Source organism: Anastrepha obliqua, chromosome 1 (genome assembly GCF_027943255.1).
Source record: "Anastrepha obliqua isolate idAnaObli1 chromosome 1, idAnaObli1_1.0, whole genome shotgun sequence".
Classification (NCBI taxonomy): domain Eukaryota; kingdom Metazoa; phylum Arthropoda; class Insecta; order Diptera; family Tephritidae; genus Anastrepha; species Anastrepha obliqua.
Genome location: NC_072892.1, coordinates 18,310,065 through 18,328,213, shown reverse-complemented (window position 1 = coordinate 18,328,213; position 18,149 = coordinate 18,310,065). Strand labels below are relative to the sequence as shown.

At 38.8% G+C, this 18,149-nt stretch overlaps 2 protein-coding genes across 2 annotated transcripts in view; one reads left to right on the top strand and one right to left on the bottom strand.

Annotated features, from left to right (window-relative positions):
- Window positions 1-18,149, bottom strand: part of LOC129247219 (dynein axonemal heavy chain 5) — a 119,371-nt gene that overhangs the window by 81,082 nt on the left and 20,140 nt on the right. Inside the window, exons 4-5 of the mRNA XM_054886253.1 lie at window positions 13,170-13,806; window positions 12,671-12,778 (exon numbers count right to left, since the gene is read on the bottom strand). Of these exons, the coding sequence (XP_054742228.1) occupies window positions 12,671-12,778; window positions 13,170-13,806 (745 nt within the window). The remainder of the gene's footprint in view (window positions 1-12,670; window positions 12,779-13,169; window positions 13,807-18,149) is intronic.
- On the top strand, window positions 397-10,477 carry LOC129247228 (uncharacterized). Its single transcript, XM_054886265.1, has 5 exons — window positions 397-541; window positions 6,278-6,352; window positions 6,423-6,790; window positions 9,765-9,971; window positions 10,037-10,477. The coding sequence occupies exons 1-5, from the start codon at window positions 529-531 to the stop codon at window positions 10,172-10,174; spliced, it is 801 nt and encodes a 266-aa protein (XP_054742240.1). The 5' UTR covers window positions 397-528; the 3' UTR covers window positions 10,175-10,477.

The window sequence follows — 18,149 nt, the reverse complement described above, 5'->3', positions numbered from 1 at the left end:
AATTAATAAGTATCCTTAAAGAAACAGTCAATGTTCCCCAGTTTCCTCCACACTCAAAATATTTTATTTAGCTTATAGAAATATATATTTTGGCGTTGTTGTAATAGCCAAAATCAAGCAAAATATGTTTAATAAATAAATGAAGTGCAAAGTTTCCATTCTGGCATCACTAGTGGCACACTGTACATATGCACGTATGTACGCATGAGTGCCTAAAACCAAATACACTATTGTGACTTCGCTCAAATAGCAAGTCAAACCAACTAACCAACAGGTGAGACAGAGATAACAACACTTGCCGTACTTTATGCCACAGCAACTACGAGTGCTGGCTTCGTGCCTGCTGTACTCATCGTTGGGTTTGTCATTTTGTTGTCGTTCTGTGTACATTCGACAACAACTCGGTGTGTGTTATCGTCGATGCTTTCAGTTGCGAATGTGGTTAGAAAAACTTAACAATTTTTGTGTCGTGTTCTAAAAATTCCATTAATAAGCTTATTAAATAAATATATGTAAGCACTGCAGGATATGGATAAAGAAGGTGAGTAGTACACTCAATGCATATTTATTCTATACACGTATATATATGTATGTATATGTATATGTGTATGTAGTACACAAATAATTAATTTTTACAACAAAAGAATTGCTTCATGCGCAGTTCTCAGTGAGCAAAGCAAAGACAATAAAAAACAGTTTGCAATACAACAACTGTTGCTACGTATACAGTGGTATACATATGTATGTATGTATGTGCATACGCAAACAAAACAACACATATACAAACAAAAACACAAATAAAACACAGTCGCCTATTGTTATTTCATCTTTTGCTACTGTTGTATTCAGCGCGTTTTGTTAGTTTAATCAACAAATATTAATGTGATATCGATGAATGTGGTTATACCCGGATACATACATACATATTTGCGTACATATGATTTCTATGGAAATCAAGTAAATAAAAGTTGAATAATTTTGAAATTTTATTAAAACTTATTGGAAAATAAGAAAATGCTGTATAAATATAACAGCATGTCAGATCAGAAAATAATTTACTCTTATCTGCGTTACGCAAACTGTGACGTTTGTAATGTAGCGGATATGAAAGTAGCTCTCTTTTCTCCCTACCCACTTTTATTAATGTGTGTAAATAGTGGAACCCAAAGTTAATTAAGGGTGAATTCCAATAACGTCATGCTAAATTATTAGACAATAAATCGTAATTCAATCTATTATACACATGGTAGAAAAAGTCTGCGTTCACCCGCTGTTATAAAGTATTAAAATAATTTAACGGGTATATCTTAAAACTCTCAGTTATTTCTTTTCACTTATTTCAAAGAAAATTATTCGTAGAGGGTATGAACAAAATTTTTTGGAGTTTGAGCTGCGTCTTGTTCAGATAACGGGATTGTAGTACAGTTACTTAAATAGGCTGAGCAGAAAAAGTGTGCGTTCATTTCGAATAGTGACGATTATTTGCATGGCAATTACGTTAAATTTAATTTTAAATCATTCATGTAGTTGACGCGGTTAAGAACAAATCGAAAGAGGGAAAAATTGATATTAGAAATACATACATACCTTTTTGTTACTATGGACCAAAGGCGAAAAGAAATAGATATTGGTGGGAAATCAGGAAAATCATTGTAAGTTTATGGCAAAATAGTAAGAGCTATCGGGAAATCGCGAAAATTGTTGGGAGGCAATACCCCCCGGTCCAAAGAGTGATAAACAACTTCAAGCAAACGAATTGTTTAGAGTCTAAGCCTCGTTCTGGGCGTCCAAAAAAACTGACGGAAAGAGAAGAACGCTACATAACTATTCTTGTGAAGTCTAATCCGCGACTAACAGCAAGCCAAATTTCAAAAGACATAAAAGTAAAATACCAAAAGAAAGTACATCCAGATACAGTAAGAAAAATTCTAAAAAGAATCGGATTTCACGGCAGAGTGGCCCGAAAAGAACCCTTCATATCGCGAGTAAATCGACTTAAGCGGATGGCTTTCGCCAAGGAATACGTAAACAAGCCACCTGAGTTTTGGAATAGTGTGATTTTTTCAGATGAAAGCAAGTTTTGCATTTTCGGGATAAAAGGTCGTAAAATTATTTGAAGGAAAAACGGAACGGCACTTGGAAAGCAAAATCTGGTACCTACGGTAAAGCATGGAGGAGGAGGTGCCATGATATGGGGGTGTATGGCTAGTTCGGGCGTTGGAAATATACAGTTTATTGAGTCGATAATGAACAGACATGATTATCTCGATATTTTAAAAACGAATTTGAGAGAAAGTGCAATCAAACTGGAACTGGGTGAAAGATTTGTTTTCCAACAGGACAACGACCCCAAACACACAGCAGAGATTGTTAGGTTGTGGTTGTTGTATAATGTTCCAAAACAACTTCGCACACCCCCCCAAATCACCTGACCTTAACCCCATTGAGCACTTATGGGACATTCTAGAAAAAAAAAATACGAGAGCGTACAATAACTAGCAAGAAAATGCTTAAGAACGCGCTTAAAGAGGAATGGGAAGCCATAAGTCCAGAAATAACAGCCAAACTAGTTGGATCAATGAAAAGACGCCTTCTAGAAGTCATAAAAAGGCGTGGATATCCAACTAGCTATTAATTTTAAAACATTTCTATGATCTTAAGCCTTTTATTTTATTATTATTGAAGTGAACGCAAACTTTTTCCGTTTAGTTTGAATGGCTTTTTTAATTTTATGTGATCTCATTGTCACCGAGAAAGTGAAGATCCCGATACCCCAATCGTTGACGACGGAATTGTCGTTCCGCTACCCGATCATGACGAGGTGAGAATAGCGATAACGCGGCTAAAGAACAACAAAGCCGCGGGCGCCGACGGACTGCCGGCTGAGCTATTCAAACATGGCGGCGAGGAGCTGGTAAGGTGCATGCATCAGCTCCTATGCAAAATATGGTCGGATGAAAGCATGCCTGCCGATTGGAATTTAAGTGTGCTCTGCCCAATCCATAAGAAGGGCGATCCTGCAATTTGTGCCAATTACCGCGGGATTAGTCTTCTAAATATCGCCTATAAGGTTCTAGCGAGCGTATTGTGTGAAAGGCTGAAGCCCACCGTCAACCAACTGATTGGACCTTATCAGTGTGGCTTCAGACCTGGAAAGTCTACCATCGACCAAATATTCACAATACGCCAAATCTTCGAAAAGACCCATGAAAGAAGAATCGACACGCACCACCTTTTCGTCGACTTCAAAGCTGCATTCGACAGTACGGAAAGGAGTTACCTGTATGCCGCGATGTCTGAATTTGGAATCCCCGCAAAACTAATACGGCTATGTAGGATGACGTTGCTCAACACCAGCAGCGCCGTCAGAATTGGGAAGGACCTCTCCGAGCCGTTTGATACCAAACGAGGTTTCAGACAGGGTGACTCGCTGTCGTGTGACTTCTTTAACCTGATGTTGGAGAGCATCGTACGAGCCGCAGAACTTAATCGCTCAGGCACAATTTTTTATAAGAGCGTACAATTGTTGGCGTATGCCGATGATATTGACATCATCGGCCTTAACAACCGCGCTGTTAGTTCTGCCTTCTCCAAACTGGATAAAGAGGCAAAGCGAATGGGTTTGGTGGTGAACGAGGACAAAACGAAGTACCTCCTGTCTTCAAACAAACAGTCGGCGCACTCGCGTATCGGCACCCACGTCACTGTAGACAGTTATAATTTCGAGGTTGTAAAAGACTTCGTCTATTTAGGAACCAGCATTAACACCGATAACAATGTCAGCCTTGAAATCCAACGTAGAATCTCTCTTGCCAACAAGTGCTACTTTGGACTAAGTAGGCAACTGAGCAGTAAAGTCCTCTCTCGTCGAACAAAACTAACACTCTACAAGACTCTCATCATGCCCGTCCTTACGTATGGCGCAGAAGCTTGGACGATGACAACATCCGATGAAGCGACGCTTGGAGTGTTTGAGAGAAAGATTCTGCGCAAGATTTTTGGACCTTTGCACGTTGGCAACGGCGAATATCGCAGACGATGGAACGATGAGCTGTATGAGCTTTACGACGACATAGACATAGCACAGCGAATAAAGATCCAGCGGCTACGTTGGCTGGGTCATGTCGTCCGAATGGATACAAACGCTCCGGCACTGAAAGTATTCGATGCGGTACCAGCTGGTGGTAGTAGAGGAAGAGGAAGGCCTCCTCTGCGTTGGAAAGATCAGGTGGAGAAGGACTTGGCTTCACTTGGTGTGTCCAATTGGCGCCGGTTAGCACGAGAAAGAAACGACTGGCGCGCTTTGTTAAACTCGGCCAAAATCGCGTAAGCGGTTATAGCGCCAATTAAGAAGAAGAAGATCTCATTTTAAATTTGATTTTGTTATTGGTAGCGAAATATGTGTGATAGTTACATTTAAGTGAACTAAATAAAACTCATTAAAAAAAAATTCTGAAATATTTATTGTTTTGAACTTTTTCTAATGCAAAGAATATTTGCATAGGTGAACGCAGACTTTTTCTGCTATGTGTATGTAGAGTATTCGTTTTGAATCCGATAAGTCTAGCTCTACAAAATTCTAGAAATAATTGACAAATTGACATCGGACAAAGCTCTATTAATTGGAGTATTAGCATTGTAAAGAGTTTCATATAAGCCTCTACGAAAAATATCGAAACTGGGAAGGTATGGCACATTAAAATCAGTTAACCCAAGAAAGGACAAGCAGTCAGTTTTACATTAAAAGATGTGAAGAACAAATGAAACAGAAGTTAAAGAGACAGAAAATTTTAAGGAGTGCAAAGCAGCAGCGTATTCGAATTTAAACCGAACAAATAAGAGTACAGAATCTTGAGTGTAATTAGGAGTCAGGGAATTGCGAAGAATGACGCTGGGTTGGTGTGTGACTACCATTCGGAATTCAGAGGAAACGTAGGTTCGAATGTCGGTGAAACCCCAAACTGAAGAAAAATATTTTTCTAATAGCGATCGCCCCCCCGGCAGACAATGGCAAACCTCCGAGTGTATTTCTGCCATGAAAAAACTCCTCATAAAAGAGGTTGTCTGTAAAGTCGGTTTACTGACGATAGTTTAACGTGATAACGTCATAAGAAAATACTGATTGAATGGTTGCATTTTTCAAAAGAAAATTTTAATTTTATTTGTTTGATAGATATTTTGTATGGATATAGAGAATGAGTTAACATTAACATAACATAATATACTTTAACATAACATAACATATCATAACATAACATAACATAACATAACATAACATAACATAACATAACATAACATAACATAACATAACATAACATAACATAACATAACATAACATAACATAACATAACATAACATAACATAACATAACATAACATAACATAACATAACATAACATAACATAACATAACATAACATAACATAACATAACATAACATAACATAACATAACATAACATAACATAACATAACATAACACAACATAACATAACATAACATAACATAACATAACATAACATAACATAACATAACATAACATAACATAACATAACATAACATAACATAACATAACATAACATAACATAACATAACATAACATAACATAACATAACATAACGTAACATAACATAACATAACATAACATAACATAACATAACATAACATAACATAACATAACATAACATAACATAACATAGCATAACATAACATAACATAACATAACATAACATAACATATCATAACATAACATAACATGCTGTTCAAGCAAGGTAACGACGCATGAGCAAGATAACGACGCATTTTTTGGTGCGTGCAGCCGGTTACATAGAATTATAAGACGTTATCACGTCAAAAAATAATAATAACATTAAAACAACAGGTATTATTAACAAACTTGGTTTTATTTTAAATTCTTCAAGTAAATCAAATTAATAATAATCAATAAGAAGGCATATGCAAATACAAATACGTGAATTTATATATGTACATATGCGCATATACATACACATATACGCTCACTTAAGTAGGAGAGAGCAAGATGTCGAACGTTGCCGTTCGTTTGCTTTGTTTGCTTTGTCGTTCGTTCCGCGCTTTCGCTTGCAGTTCATTCAATGCAATGAATAAGGTAACGACATATGAGCAAGGTAACACTAATGAGCAAGGTAACGACACATTTTTTCGTGCGTGCAGCCTGTTAAATCGAATTATAAGACGTTATCACGTCAAAAAATATCTGCCTCAAAATAACATGTTTCACTTTATTTGAAAAATATTTATAGCGAAAACCACTTTAAGTGAGGCGCTCAGCTTGCTTGTCTCGTGGAAACTACCACACCTCTGCAACAAATTTGAAGGTAACACAAAAGAATTCTCTGATCATACATACATTAAAAGTGTAAATACATCTAACATTAATCACCACAGAACACGAAGTTTGCACTGAGTCATTCCGGTATCTAACAGACGAAGATATTTGTGCATTAATACCGAAAATCGGACCACGCGCAATATTTCGTTCACGTCTCTTGAGCTGGCGACAGCAGCAAGAGTTCAAAAAACAAGATCCCATTGTTCTATTAAGCAGCGGTCATGTCGATACGACCACAGTGGCAATCAAAGACGAATTCCAAGAGACAAGTCCCGAAGCGGCACAGACGGATATTCACTTTGAGATTGCAGCAAGAGAGCAGGAATTGTTCGAGGACAGTGATTCGAAAACTGTATCTGTGATGAGCGAGAAAAAATGCGATGAATCTGTAACTGAAGGGGCTTCTCCTACGAAAAAGCAATTGGTATGTAAACGAATATATAGTAACTATACATGTCGAACGTGACCATCGTGCACATTCAAATTGAAAAAACCTTTAAACTAAAACATTTTTCTCTTTTAAAAATACGCTTGACTCATAGCGCTTATCTAGCCCTGTAATTATTATAAAGTTGTTTTGGGCAAATATTAGTTTTCAAGACACATAACTGAAAAAATCCAACACATTCGCACAGGACATAAAAAAGAACTGGTTTTCGAGACCAACAATTCAAACGCCAATTTCAACCTGCCGTTGGGGCAATATTTCAATGTGCCAATAGAATGTTTTGCATTAATGGCTCGCAAAAATGGTTTTGATTTAGCCCAAAAATGACTTGTACTTATTTTAAATTAAATTTTAGCAAAAACCAAATAATTTTTAAAATTCTCAATCGCAATGTTGCATGTTTCCAACTTTACATAAGTACCAAGATCACAAATCTCACTATTTTCCAGCAAAGTTTTTTTATTTTTTGCTGTATAAAAAATCTCTGTTTTTACTCAATATTTGACTAACTTTCTGGGTGCACTTTCTATTGATAACAAAGGTAGTTTTTCAATGTCGCACGGCACTAGGGATTCTTCAAATAAATAACGAGTCTTTTTTTTTAAAAAGCCATTGGGGTTTTTTTATCGATTCTTTTTTGGCTTGTTACTTGGTATCGATACTTTTTAGCAGTATTTATACTTTACAGCAACGCTAAAACTATAGGTAGGTAGGTAGGTGAAATGACAGTCTGGCACTCCTCAAGTAGCACTAAAGCGTCGTTTTGATACCATTATGAGATCTCCAACAGGCAGATATATATAGCCAGCCAGAGACGATTGATGGGATTTAGGTTGGCGCACTGTCCCAGGCTGTCGAAAAAAGGAGCACCCAGTGACCTTAGTCGTCTAGCTGCCAAACCCGGACATTTACAGAGAAAGTGCTCAACAGTCTTCTTCTCTGAAAGCTCCCCACAGCTTCTTCAATGGGGGTTATATGGTAACTCTAGCTTTTCCGCGTGTGTGCCGGTCGTCCAGTGACCAATAAACACAGCTACGAGCTTGGAAATTGAATGGCGAGGAGCCCAAAGGACTTTCTGAGTGCTTCGTATATGGTACTAGGGCCAACGAGTTTTCGAAATACATAGCACATGATGAAATGAGCTCCATCTTTTAAGCGCTTTCCTGAGAATCTATTTGTGCAGTTCCCCTTTAACAACTATCAGGAGATGCCGATGACCAGGTAGGAGGTCTCTGAGGCCAATTCAGTCACCTTCCTGGCAATCAGCAATTTCATTTCCCTCTATGTTCCTAGGTCCTGAAACCCAGATTAGGGAAATGTTACCTGCACACCCAAGAGATTTGATCTCCTACTTACAGGAATTGACTAGTTTGGGTCTGCACCTTGGCGTAGTCAGAGCCTTGATCGCGGCTTGACTATCGGAGAAAATATTAATATCTCCCTCGCTCCCGCGTTCCCTAAGCATTTTGCATGCCTGCAGGATCGCAAAGACTTCTGCTTGAAAAACACTAGCAGTATTCGGCAGCTTAAAGAAGATAGATATATTGGCGGATTTAGAAAAACTTCTGCTCCGACTCCCGATTCCATCTTGGAACCATCAGTGAAGACAGAGATGCAAGCTTTGGTGCAGATTTTCCCCTCTATCCAATCCTGCCTATTTGGAAATATTGCCCTAGCATGACCCGCAAATTCTAGTTTGCGGATAGAGAGATCTGTTCGAAGTTCGGAGAAATACGATGTTAACTGCCTGAAGATGGTACCATGTCCCTTGAGAGTTTGCCTCCAGAGGCCAACCTCCTTTAATCTGATTGCACTTTGAGCTGGGACGGAAATAACGTAAAAGTCGATGGGAAGTAAGAGTAAAAGGACGTTCAGGGCAGCTCTGAGGCAAGTTTTACATGCCTCGGTGATGCCAATGCATGCAGTCCTTTGCACCCTCCCCAGTTTAGTGTTATTATAGCCCTTCCGAAGAGCTTTCCACCAAACCATACGTTAAAATTGCCAAAAACACTGCGTTGTACATCCACAGCACGACCTGTGGCTTGAGTCCCCATTTTTTACCGAACGTAGATTTGCAGGAGTAGAAGGCTATACTGGCCTTCTTTACCTAAAACTAAAAGGCGAGAAAGTATTCTGTTCTTTTCGAGAAACTTTTCTTGAAAGCAAGAAATTTGATTACACCAAAAAAATGTCGCTTATCCAGTAAATATTTAGAAAATTAATTTCTTGTGCCTCGGCGATTCTTTTGCTTAGTAAATAATATTTCACTTAATATAAAAATCTTAAATTGTGTGCATGTCCCTTTGTAAAATTCAAGCAAAACTAGAAAAAAGTGGTGTCCGTTTGATAATAAAAATTAGAAAACACTTCGCTGACTTTGATTATTGAAAACTTTTACTCAATTGTTGAATATGCCGCGATACTTCTTACCGGTATTTAATCAGTACTCTATACTTTATTCCTATAGCGGAAACAAGTAAAAGTATCGATACCAAGTTGGTGTAGGTAGATCACTACACGGCATTTCGAAATATGGGACAATGCAAAGCAAACACTCATAACTGAAGGCATCGCTTAATTCGTGTGCACTTTGTTTTTGTTTTTACTCTTTTCACCTTCAGAAGGATATTGGAGAGCAAAAGCCAATGCACATAATGTCGCTCTTTGAGAGCTTTTGTCAACCCAAAACGTGCAATGGAAATATCCAAATGAGAAAAGTTGCGCTTGCACGACTTTGAATTCAAATATCTCAAATATCTCAAATGAAATAAATGTAAAATTTGTTTACGTAAAATGTAATTGTTTCCCTATGAAAATATGCTAAAACAATGCAATTTTATTAACTTTTAATATTTTGTCTGCAAAAAACCTTCTGTTGGAAATGCCCATGTGTTATATTCACTCTCTTTCACACAAATAAAGTACAGGGTAACATTTATGACTTTTCTAGGATGTGCAATCTGTGCTCAATAACTGTTACGAAGGCATAAATGCTCTTGAATACTATAGGGAGAATGGTGGCCTGGACATGCATCTTCGCAAAAAAGTGGTAAAAATTGTTGTTGGGGCCGCGCTTGACAAGCGAATGGACATGTCTGTAAATGATTTTCACAGTATGAACCAGCAGCTACTGCGATTATTCCCGAACGAAAGTGACGTAAGTGGCCTTTATCCAAATAAGATTAAATAATAATTTAGTTAAAAAATGTATGCTTTTTGCAGGATACCTTCTATATGCCACGTGTTGGTAATACTCGGGCTCGCGGAATGCTTTACAACAAATATGTCAACCTGTCCCGAAGACTACGAAGGGACGGACTTTTGGAGTACAAGAGGCATTGGTCGAACAAAAGGCGATAGAGCAGTGGAAGTACTTACATACATATGTACATATGTGGCTATCAATTACATATAACACCTAAGTTGTATATTATTTTTAGATGCTTCAGTTTAGATTAATAATAATACGACACATATATATATGTAAATAGATGATCTATTTTTCGTGCTTAACTCCCAATCCGTACTTAAAAAGCGAGATTACCCATACAAAATTTCTCTCCCAACATCTGAGATTATAAAATAATCCTTGGTAATAGCCATACTTTTTGACATACAACCCTGTGTTATCGATCATTTTTATTACGAATGTAAGGAGAAATAAAAATACAATAAATAAAAAATAAATGAAATGGACGCCGGCAAAGAAAAAAAGTTTGTAGATATAATTCTAATACAATTTTTGTGAAATATTATTAAATATGCATTCACATTATTATTATGCTTCATATTGTTTATTATTAGCAGCCAATCGCGCAATTAAATTCCCTCTCCTTGCCTTTTCTTCATATCGTTAATAATTAAACAAACCAAAAACTCCAAAATATGGTGGCTGAAAGCCGACCAGGTGTGATGTTCGACGTTTTCAATGCATACATTGCTCAAAGCATCTTCCCCAAGCTGTGGAAAATACAGAAACCGATACTGATGCTGATCAGTAAGGATAATAAGGGTGACCCAGCGCAACCGTCATCTGGCGTCCGCTCTGCATGCTGGGCAGAGCCGGGAAATTGTTTGAGAAATTTATACAGCGCAGACTTGCAGAGTCTGTTAAGAGTGCAGGAGTCAGCAAGGCAATACGGTTTCCGGCGCAGAAAATCAACCCTTGGCGCAAGAGAGGATGTGGTAAGCATCACCGTCCTGGCAACGCTTGATGTACGAAACGTCTTTAACAGCCTACGATGGATAGACATTATAAAGACACTACGAGAAAAGTTTCGAATACCTGCATACCTGCTAAGGATTCTCCAAAGCTACCTGTGTGAGCGTTAACTGCTGTACGACACACCAGATAGTCAGAAAACAAAAGCGATAACGTCTGGCGTAGTTCAAGAATCTGTTCTCGTCCCCGATATCTGGTATCTGAGCTACGACGAGATATTGAACATAGAAATGCCAGAACATACATATCTAGTGGGATACGCGGACGATATAGCGGCAGTCATACCAGCTCGGGACACTAAAGACGCTAGAAGGAAGCTGAACCGAGTCATGATAAGCACGCAAATATGGCTTGAGGACCATGACCTAAAACTCGCCAAACAAAACTGAAGTCATCCTTAAGACACAAAGTCCACTCGAGGTCAGCATGCAAATAGGCGACACGTCCTTAGTAAACCAAAAAGTAGTGAAATACTTAGGTATTTAACGTGACTGCAGGCTTACTTTCTGGCCCCATATACGGCATGCGGCTACCAAAACAGCAAAGGTCACGTGTGTGCTAAGTAGATTAATGACAAACATCGGTGGGCCAACACTGAGCAAAAGAATGCTATTTATGGCGGCCACAAACTCAATTCTCCTGTACGGCAGCAAAGTATGGGGAATTGTGCTAAACTGCAAAGCTAAGCGCAAAGCACTGGAGGCTGTCCAACGAACACTCAAAGTTGCCTCAGCCTGCCGCACTGCCTCAGGCGCAGCAATTTTCGTGATCAGCGGGCAGATACCCCTCGACTTTATGGTCCGGGAACGAATGGATGCGTGGAACTCCAAGTCGAAATATGTCATCACTAGCTTCTCAGGACGGAGATGCCAACCCATGCTGCGGTGGCAAAGCCGATGTGACACTGAATCGAGTGGCAGATGGACGGCGAAACTTATTCCATCAATTAACAAATGGGTCCGAAGGAACTTCGGGAAAGTGAACTACTTCTTAACTCAGTTGCTCTCCCGCCACGGATACTTCCGGAGATACCTATACCGCCGGCAAGGTAACCGATTCCAAGTGCATATACGGCGACGCGCTGAGCGATGGTGCTGAACACACGTTTTTTAGTTGAAACAGATGGCTCGCGGAAAGAAATGCACTGACGGAGCAGATTGGCGACATCGCGTCGAGCAACATGTTCAGCAAAATGCTCGAACGCGAGGGCAACTGGAACGCGGTAAAGAAATATGGTACATCGAGAATGTAATACGAAAAAAAAAGATTGACCTCGACACAGTGCAACAAAGCGAAGCCGCACAGATAGAGACACAAGGAGACAAGCTGGCTACAAATATGGTGGACCCAGGTGGGACGTGGGTGAATATAATTCGTCCTTTATGGATGCCGTTCTGAGTCCTCCCGAAATAATATAGAAAGCAGTTCCGGGAAGAGTGTCTCCCCAGAAGGAGAGGAGGGGTCGGTTTAGTGGCCACACCACACGACGCAGCAGATGACGGTCGTTGTAAGTGCGAAGGCATTTTGAACCCTACCTCACCCACCAAAAAAAAATCAAAATGATACTCTATGAAAAAATATGTATGTATGTATTTGAATACATTTCAAGGAGGATCAAGTTTTTCAATACGTACCTTAACCATAAGTGAAGATGTCCTCTCGGAAGTGTTGTAAAATTGTGAGACGCTGTAGATAAGACGCACTGTTTGGAGCAAACTTAGTATGGACCGCTTCATGCTCACCTTTTAAGTCAAAATATTAATACATAATAATTTAATAATCAGGGTAAAAATATTGTTAAATGCAGTATCCGGTCAGAAAATGAAATGCAGTGAAAAGTTTTTAAGTAAGTGATTTTTTGGATTTATTTATTATCAGGTTAGGAAAAAAGATTAAGAAAGTTATTTTTTATTGTGCAACGCGGTACTGTAAATTTTTGGTAAACAGTATCTAATCTATAAACTATTACGTAATTATTATTTTGTCACACCATTTATGGCAATCAATTAGAATGTAAAAAAACAAATAATTACAACTCGCGTCTATTTTTTAGGCCATACTGTGCTCTATACATACATATATGTAAGAGTATGAGTACGAGAATATAAGAATGTATTTGAAATAAAAACTTACCGGATCGTCTAAATACAAAGAGTGGCAACAAGTTTCCATTGCCTGAATGAATTTCGAGTTATCGCGCGCTTCGTTGTAGCAAAAAGTAATCTTCCGGTCAGTCTCCTTCCACACGCGCATTACACGCGATCCAGCCAAAAATAGGCAGTGCAGTGTGTATTGCACCTCGCGATCTTGCAAATGTGCCAGCAATTGTGAAAATAGGGCACCACGCTTCTTCCAGTACTCCAACTCATCTTGCGGACCACTGGAGTCGTTCTCCTTGCGCAGTTGTTCACTCTCGCCAAGTATCTTCATAATCCCCTTTATCCAATTGTTTACACGTTCTTCCAGTTGGCCGCAAAATTCTTGGTTCTTGGCCATATCTTTGACCTCCTCGACGTGCTCGATCTTCTCAAACATGTCGCATTTATCATCGAAAATATTCACATGATCGCAAACTTGTTCGCACACACGTAAGGCACTGCAAAAGGACCTCAAACCCGGCAATAATTGGCCTTTTATCAGTCCGCAACTAACATCCTCTTCATCGCCCTCCAAGCTCGGAAACGCCAATGCCTGCATGAAGACATATTCCACAATGCGCTCAATCGAGGTGACCAGACCGATGTTTTTTGCGTCAATAACGCCACAGTATCTGGAAAGTACAGCGGGCCATGTAGGTATGTACATATAGGGTTTTTCAGTAAGAGCGCTTCAACTTTGGAACTTTTTTGAATAAAACACAAACGGTTTGACTTTTTTAACTAATTTTTTTTTATTATCGAGTTTGAACATAACATTTAAGTATGAAATTCGATTTCTTTTGCATGACCACCGCGTGCACGTTTTACGAAGTCCAATCGTTGAACCCAATTTTCGACCACTCTTTTGCATAAATCGGCCAAAATTCCAGCAATTCAATATTGGCTCTGAGCTCACAAATCGTCGCCGGCTTGTTACTGTAGACCAATGACTTCACATAACCCCAAAACGGGAGCAAAGTATATTAGCAGCAACAGAACGATTATTTTCATAAAAAAATTTGCACGATTTGCAATCGTTGCTCAAGTGTGTAGCGTTCCATGATGAAATGTATACTAATGAAGTTTACAAATGGCAAGCGAAAAATAAAAAATATTGCGTCGTTCGCTCCCCCTATCGGAAAAAAGTTGAAGCGCACCTATTGAACAACCCTTTATATACAATAATAAATATTCAAAGTGATTGGAAAATCATATAAAATGTGAAAGCTTCAAATGATTTTTATGAACACATAAATTTGTAAAAAGTTATTTTGAACCTAACAGCTTATTTCATTTCATTTATTAGGTACATGGCCACATTTAGAACCTGGACTGTGAGCAGGAGACTCGGTATAAGCCCCGCAAAAACAGAAATAATTCTATTTTCAAAGGAACACAGGCTTCCTATAATCACGCCGCTAATTTTTAAGGGTGTTTAGATTCCTTTGAAAGAGAATGTCAAGTACTTAGGACTCATATTAGATAGGAAACTCACATGGAAACATAATATTGCGGAAAGAGTAAAAAAGGCCCACGTTGCATTATTTACTTGCAAAAAAGTACTAAATAGGGGTTAACACCTCGCGTTACACATTGGATCCATACTTCGGTCAATCTTAATATATGGAATACTTGTATGGTGGCCATCTGCTCAAAAGGCGAGTTACGCTAAAATGATAAGTAAGGTCCAAAGAACAGCTTTTTTAGGAATCTCTGGCGTTTTAAGGACTACCCCAAGCAAAGCACTCGATGTGCTAATAAATTTGCCTACACTCAATTTGGTAGGGAAACACATGGCCGCCGCCGCGGCGCTCAGACTCCAAAGTACCATATGGCGCTATGGAAAGAACGGTGGTTTGGTCACGCTTCTATTTTGCACTCTCTGAATAGTCACAACCAAAAAATAGACCATGCGATTACTAGACTCACCTTTCGACAAGCTCTTCAAGACAAGTATACCATCAAGAAGGGAGTGGCAGACACCAAGGCCATGGAGAAGGGGGGAACTAAATTTTTCTACAGATGGTTCCAAGCTAGACGGTAAGGTTGGCTATTGAGTATTTTCGCAGGAATTAGGACTGGAACTATCCGCTCGACTGCCAGACTACTGCAGCGTCTATCAAGCAGAGGTTCTAGCTGTAAAAGAAGCGGGTACATATCTAAATACGCATGCCGTAACAAAAACGACTATAAATATATTCTCGAATAACCAGGCGGTCATTAAATCAAGGAATGCGGCTATACTAAGATCAAAAGTTGCACAGTTCATAATGCCATGCAGGCCTAGATGATATTAGCGTCGTATTAAAGGTCATTCTTATTAGGGTTCCGGGGCACAGAGATATTGAGGGAAATTGCGAAGCCGATGAGCTAGCCAGAAAAGGAACTGCTCTACAACTGCTCAGTAACAAAGGTATCATTTGGATACCTATGGTCATGAGTAAACTAATAATGAAAAAACAAAATCATCCAAGAGGCCAAGAGGTCATGGAGAGATGAAGATACATACATGTGTAACAGCTAGGCTACTATGGCCGCAAATAAACAAGAAAAGTCAAAGGAATTGCTTAGCCTCTCAAGAGATGATATCTCGAAGGTCGTGGCTTGTATAACCGGTCATTGGCTATATGGCAGGCATTCCTCGAGACTAGGAGTTTTCTCCCATGAATATTGTAGAAGTTGTAGAGATGAGGAAGAGGAAGCAACAGTTGAGCACTTCCTTTGCAATTGTCCAGCCTTAGCTAAAATCAGAGCGGGTTGTCAAGGTAAATACTTTTTCAATACTCTTACTGAACTGTCAGGCGTGGGGATGGGACCAATTCTACGTTTCATATGAGCCATAAACGGACTGCCACCATAACTTAACCTAATCTATTAGATCTATGATTCGAAACCTTACAGACTAGCGGTGCAAAATTACTTAAATATTATATTTAAAAACAAGACTTAAAAGTTATTTCATTCCAGCTGAGATAAAAATAGAGATATAGGCTAGATTTCTAGGATCAAGATCGAGACTATTAAAAATTCTATTGATTGCATTAAGAGACCTGGTAATGGGTGCATAATTTAAATTATTTATTTAATCAAAAAAATTTAACACGCAAAGGAAAGTGAAAACGCAAAACCTTTTGGGGAATATTGAAGCTTATCTGCACCAGTAGATCTGGGCAATCATTGATACCATAGACAACGCCATTTCCGCTCAAATCTTGACTGCCAGCTTGAGTAATAATGCACGCTCTGTGCTGACAGTTTGTGTCATAACTCCGCGGAGCGCAAGCAGTCTCATTTGTGTACGCACTCTCAAATTGTGCGTTTATTAAAAAGAATTTTGGATCGCAAAGGCACCCACTGTGCTTTCTATCCGCAAGTTCGTGAGACAGAATTATTCGTACCTCTTGCTGATGGACTAAGCGCGCAACTCGAACGAGAAGCATAGACTCCCTACCAATTTTAACAACTCAGCACTGCGCGCACCAGCTAATGAAAATTCTGCACAAATATTCCGAATTATTAATTTACAATTTCCAAACAATCCAGTAGTTTAAAGTAAACCATCTCCACCATGAACTGTACAGCAGCTTCTATCACAGGTTAAACTCGTCAAAAAAAGCTATATCTTCTAGCAAGACGCATCTCATCGCAGAGCCTATGTATGCAAACAATATTGTATCATCTAGGGATCGAGATAATTCTATGAATTTGTCGAAAAGCCAATACATCTGAAACGAGCGACAATTTAGGAAATATATTGTACTAGACGGTTTTTCAGAAAATTCCGTGAAAACGTCATTTCAGTCAACGATGACTGCTACAGAGAGATGATTGCAGGCTTTGTCGGGCTGAATCCAAGCCCGATGCATTTCCAATATAGGTTGCGGAAGTACTCACTAGGTAGGTTTTAAAAATACGTAAGTTATCAAGAAGAATACATTTAGAAATATGTAAATAATCACTGACCGCAACACCACAAGTTTTGCTGCCCGTGGTAACGTGCAAAATGGTGAAATCAAGTGACTTCTCCTAAGGTCACATCTCACATCAAAGGAGAATTTTTTTTCTGATAATGAGATGATTTTTGCAACGAGCTAACATTTAACGAATATCTAAAACGGGAGAATAGTTGGATAGTCTCTATGAGGACTTGATCGAATACATTGCAATCTTCAATATAAGAAACTAGCGGATCAAGTTTCCAGAGCAAGTGAATACCAGCGCCGACCTTTAGAAATCTAGAAAATATCAAAAACCATTCCAAATATACTAATAATAAATATAATCGAAAAATTCAGTACAATTCTTATTTTTAAAATGTGAAATTACTTTGCAAACAACTATACATACAGTATGAGTGCATACAGGGTCCGGCATTCGAAGTGTAACCAATTAAAAAGGCCGTAAGTTTAGTTTGGAAAATTACTTTTGATCAATTCAAAGTAAGAAATGTGTAAAAATAATACAAAATTGAGAATCGATTTACTTTGTTTGAAATTACCACCTTTTGCCTTGACTATGGCCTTGAGACGGGCCAGAAACGAATCGCAAGTTGCCCGAATGTGACTTGCAGTGATCATTTGAGATCATTTTCCAGTATGCGGCGGATGCTATGGTCAGATATTTTCAGTTCTTTCGCCATTTGATTGGCACTTTGTTGGGGATTTCGCTCAAGTCGCTTCTTCACTTTTCGAACCATTTCACGTGACGTTGCAGTCTTTTGATGACCACCTCTATGACGTTTCGCGATGCTACCAGTATCATTGTAAGGAGTAATGATGCGATGAACAAAAACTTTATTTACTTTAAGGTGTTCGAGCTCACGAACAGTCGCTGATTGCGATTTTCTAGCCAAATATAATGCAATCAGACTATTACGTTTGAAATCCATTACTGATTTTCTTTTTTCGCATTTACTGTCGGCAAAATGGTTCCGCGCGCTTGTAAACAATACTCTGGACTTTACAATACATTTAGC

Bases quoted from the DNA above. Each gene is read 5' to 3' on its own strand.
- LOC129247228 (XM_054886265.1), top strand. The intron at 6,791-9,764 runs GTATGTAAACGA...TGACTTTTCTAG, and splicing joins CTCCTACGAAAAAGCAATTG to GATGTGCAATCTGTGCTCAA. The intron at 9,972-10,036 runs GTAAGTGGCCTT...TGCTTTTTGCAG, and splicing joins TATTCCCGAACGAAAGTGAC to GATACCTTCTATATGCCACG.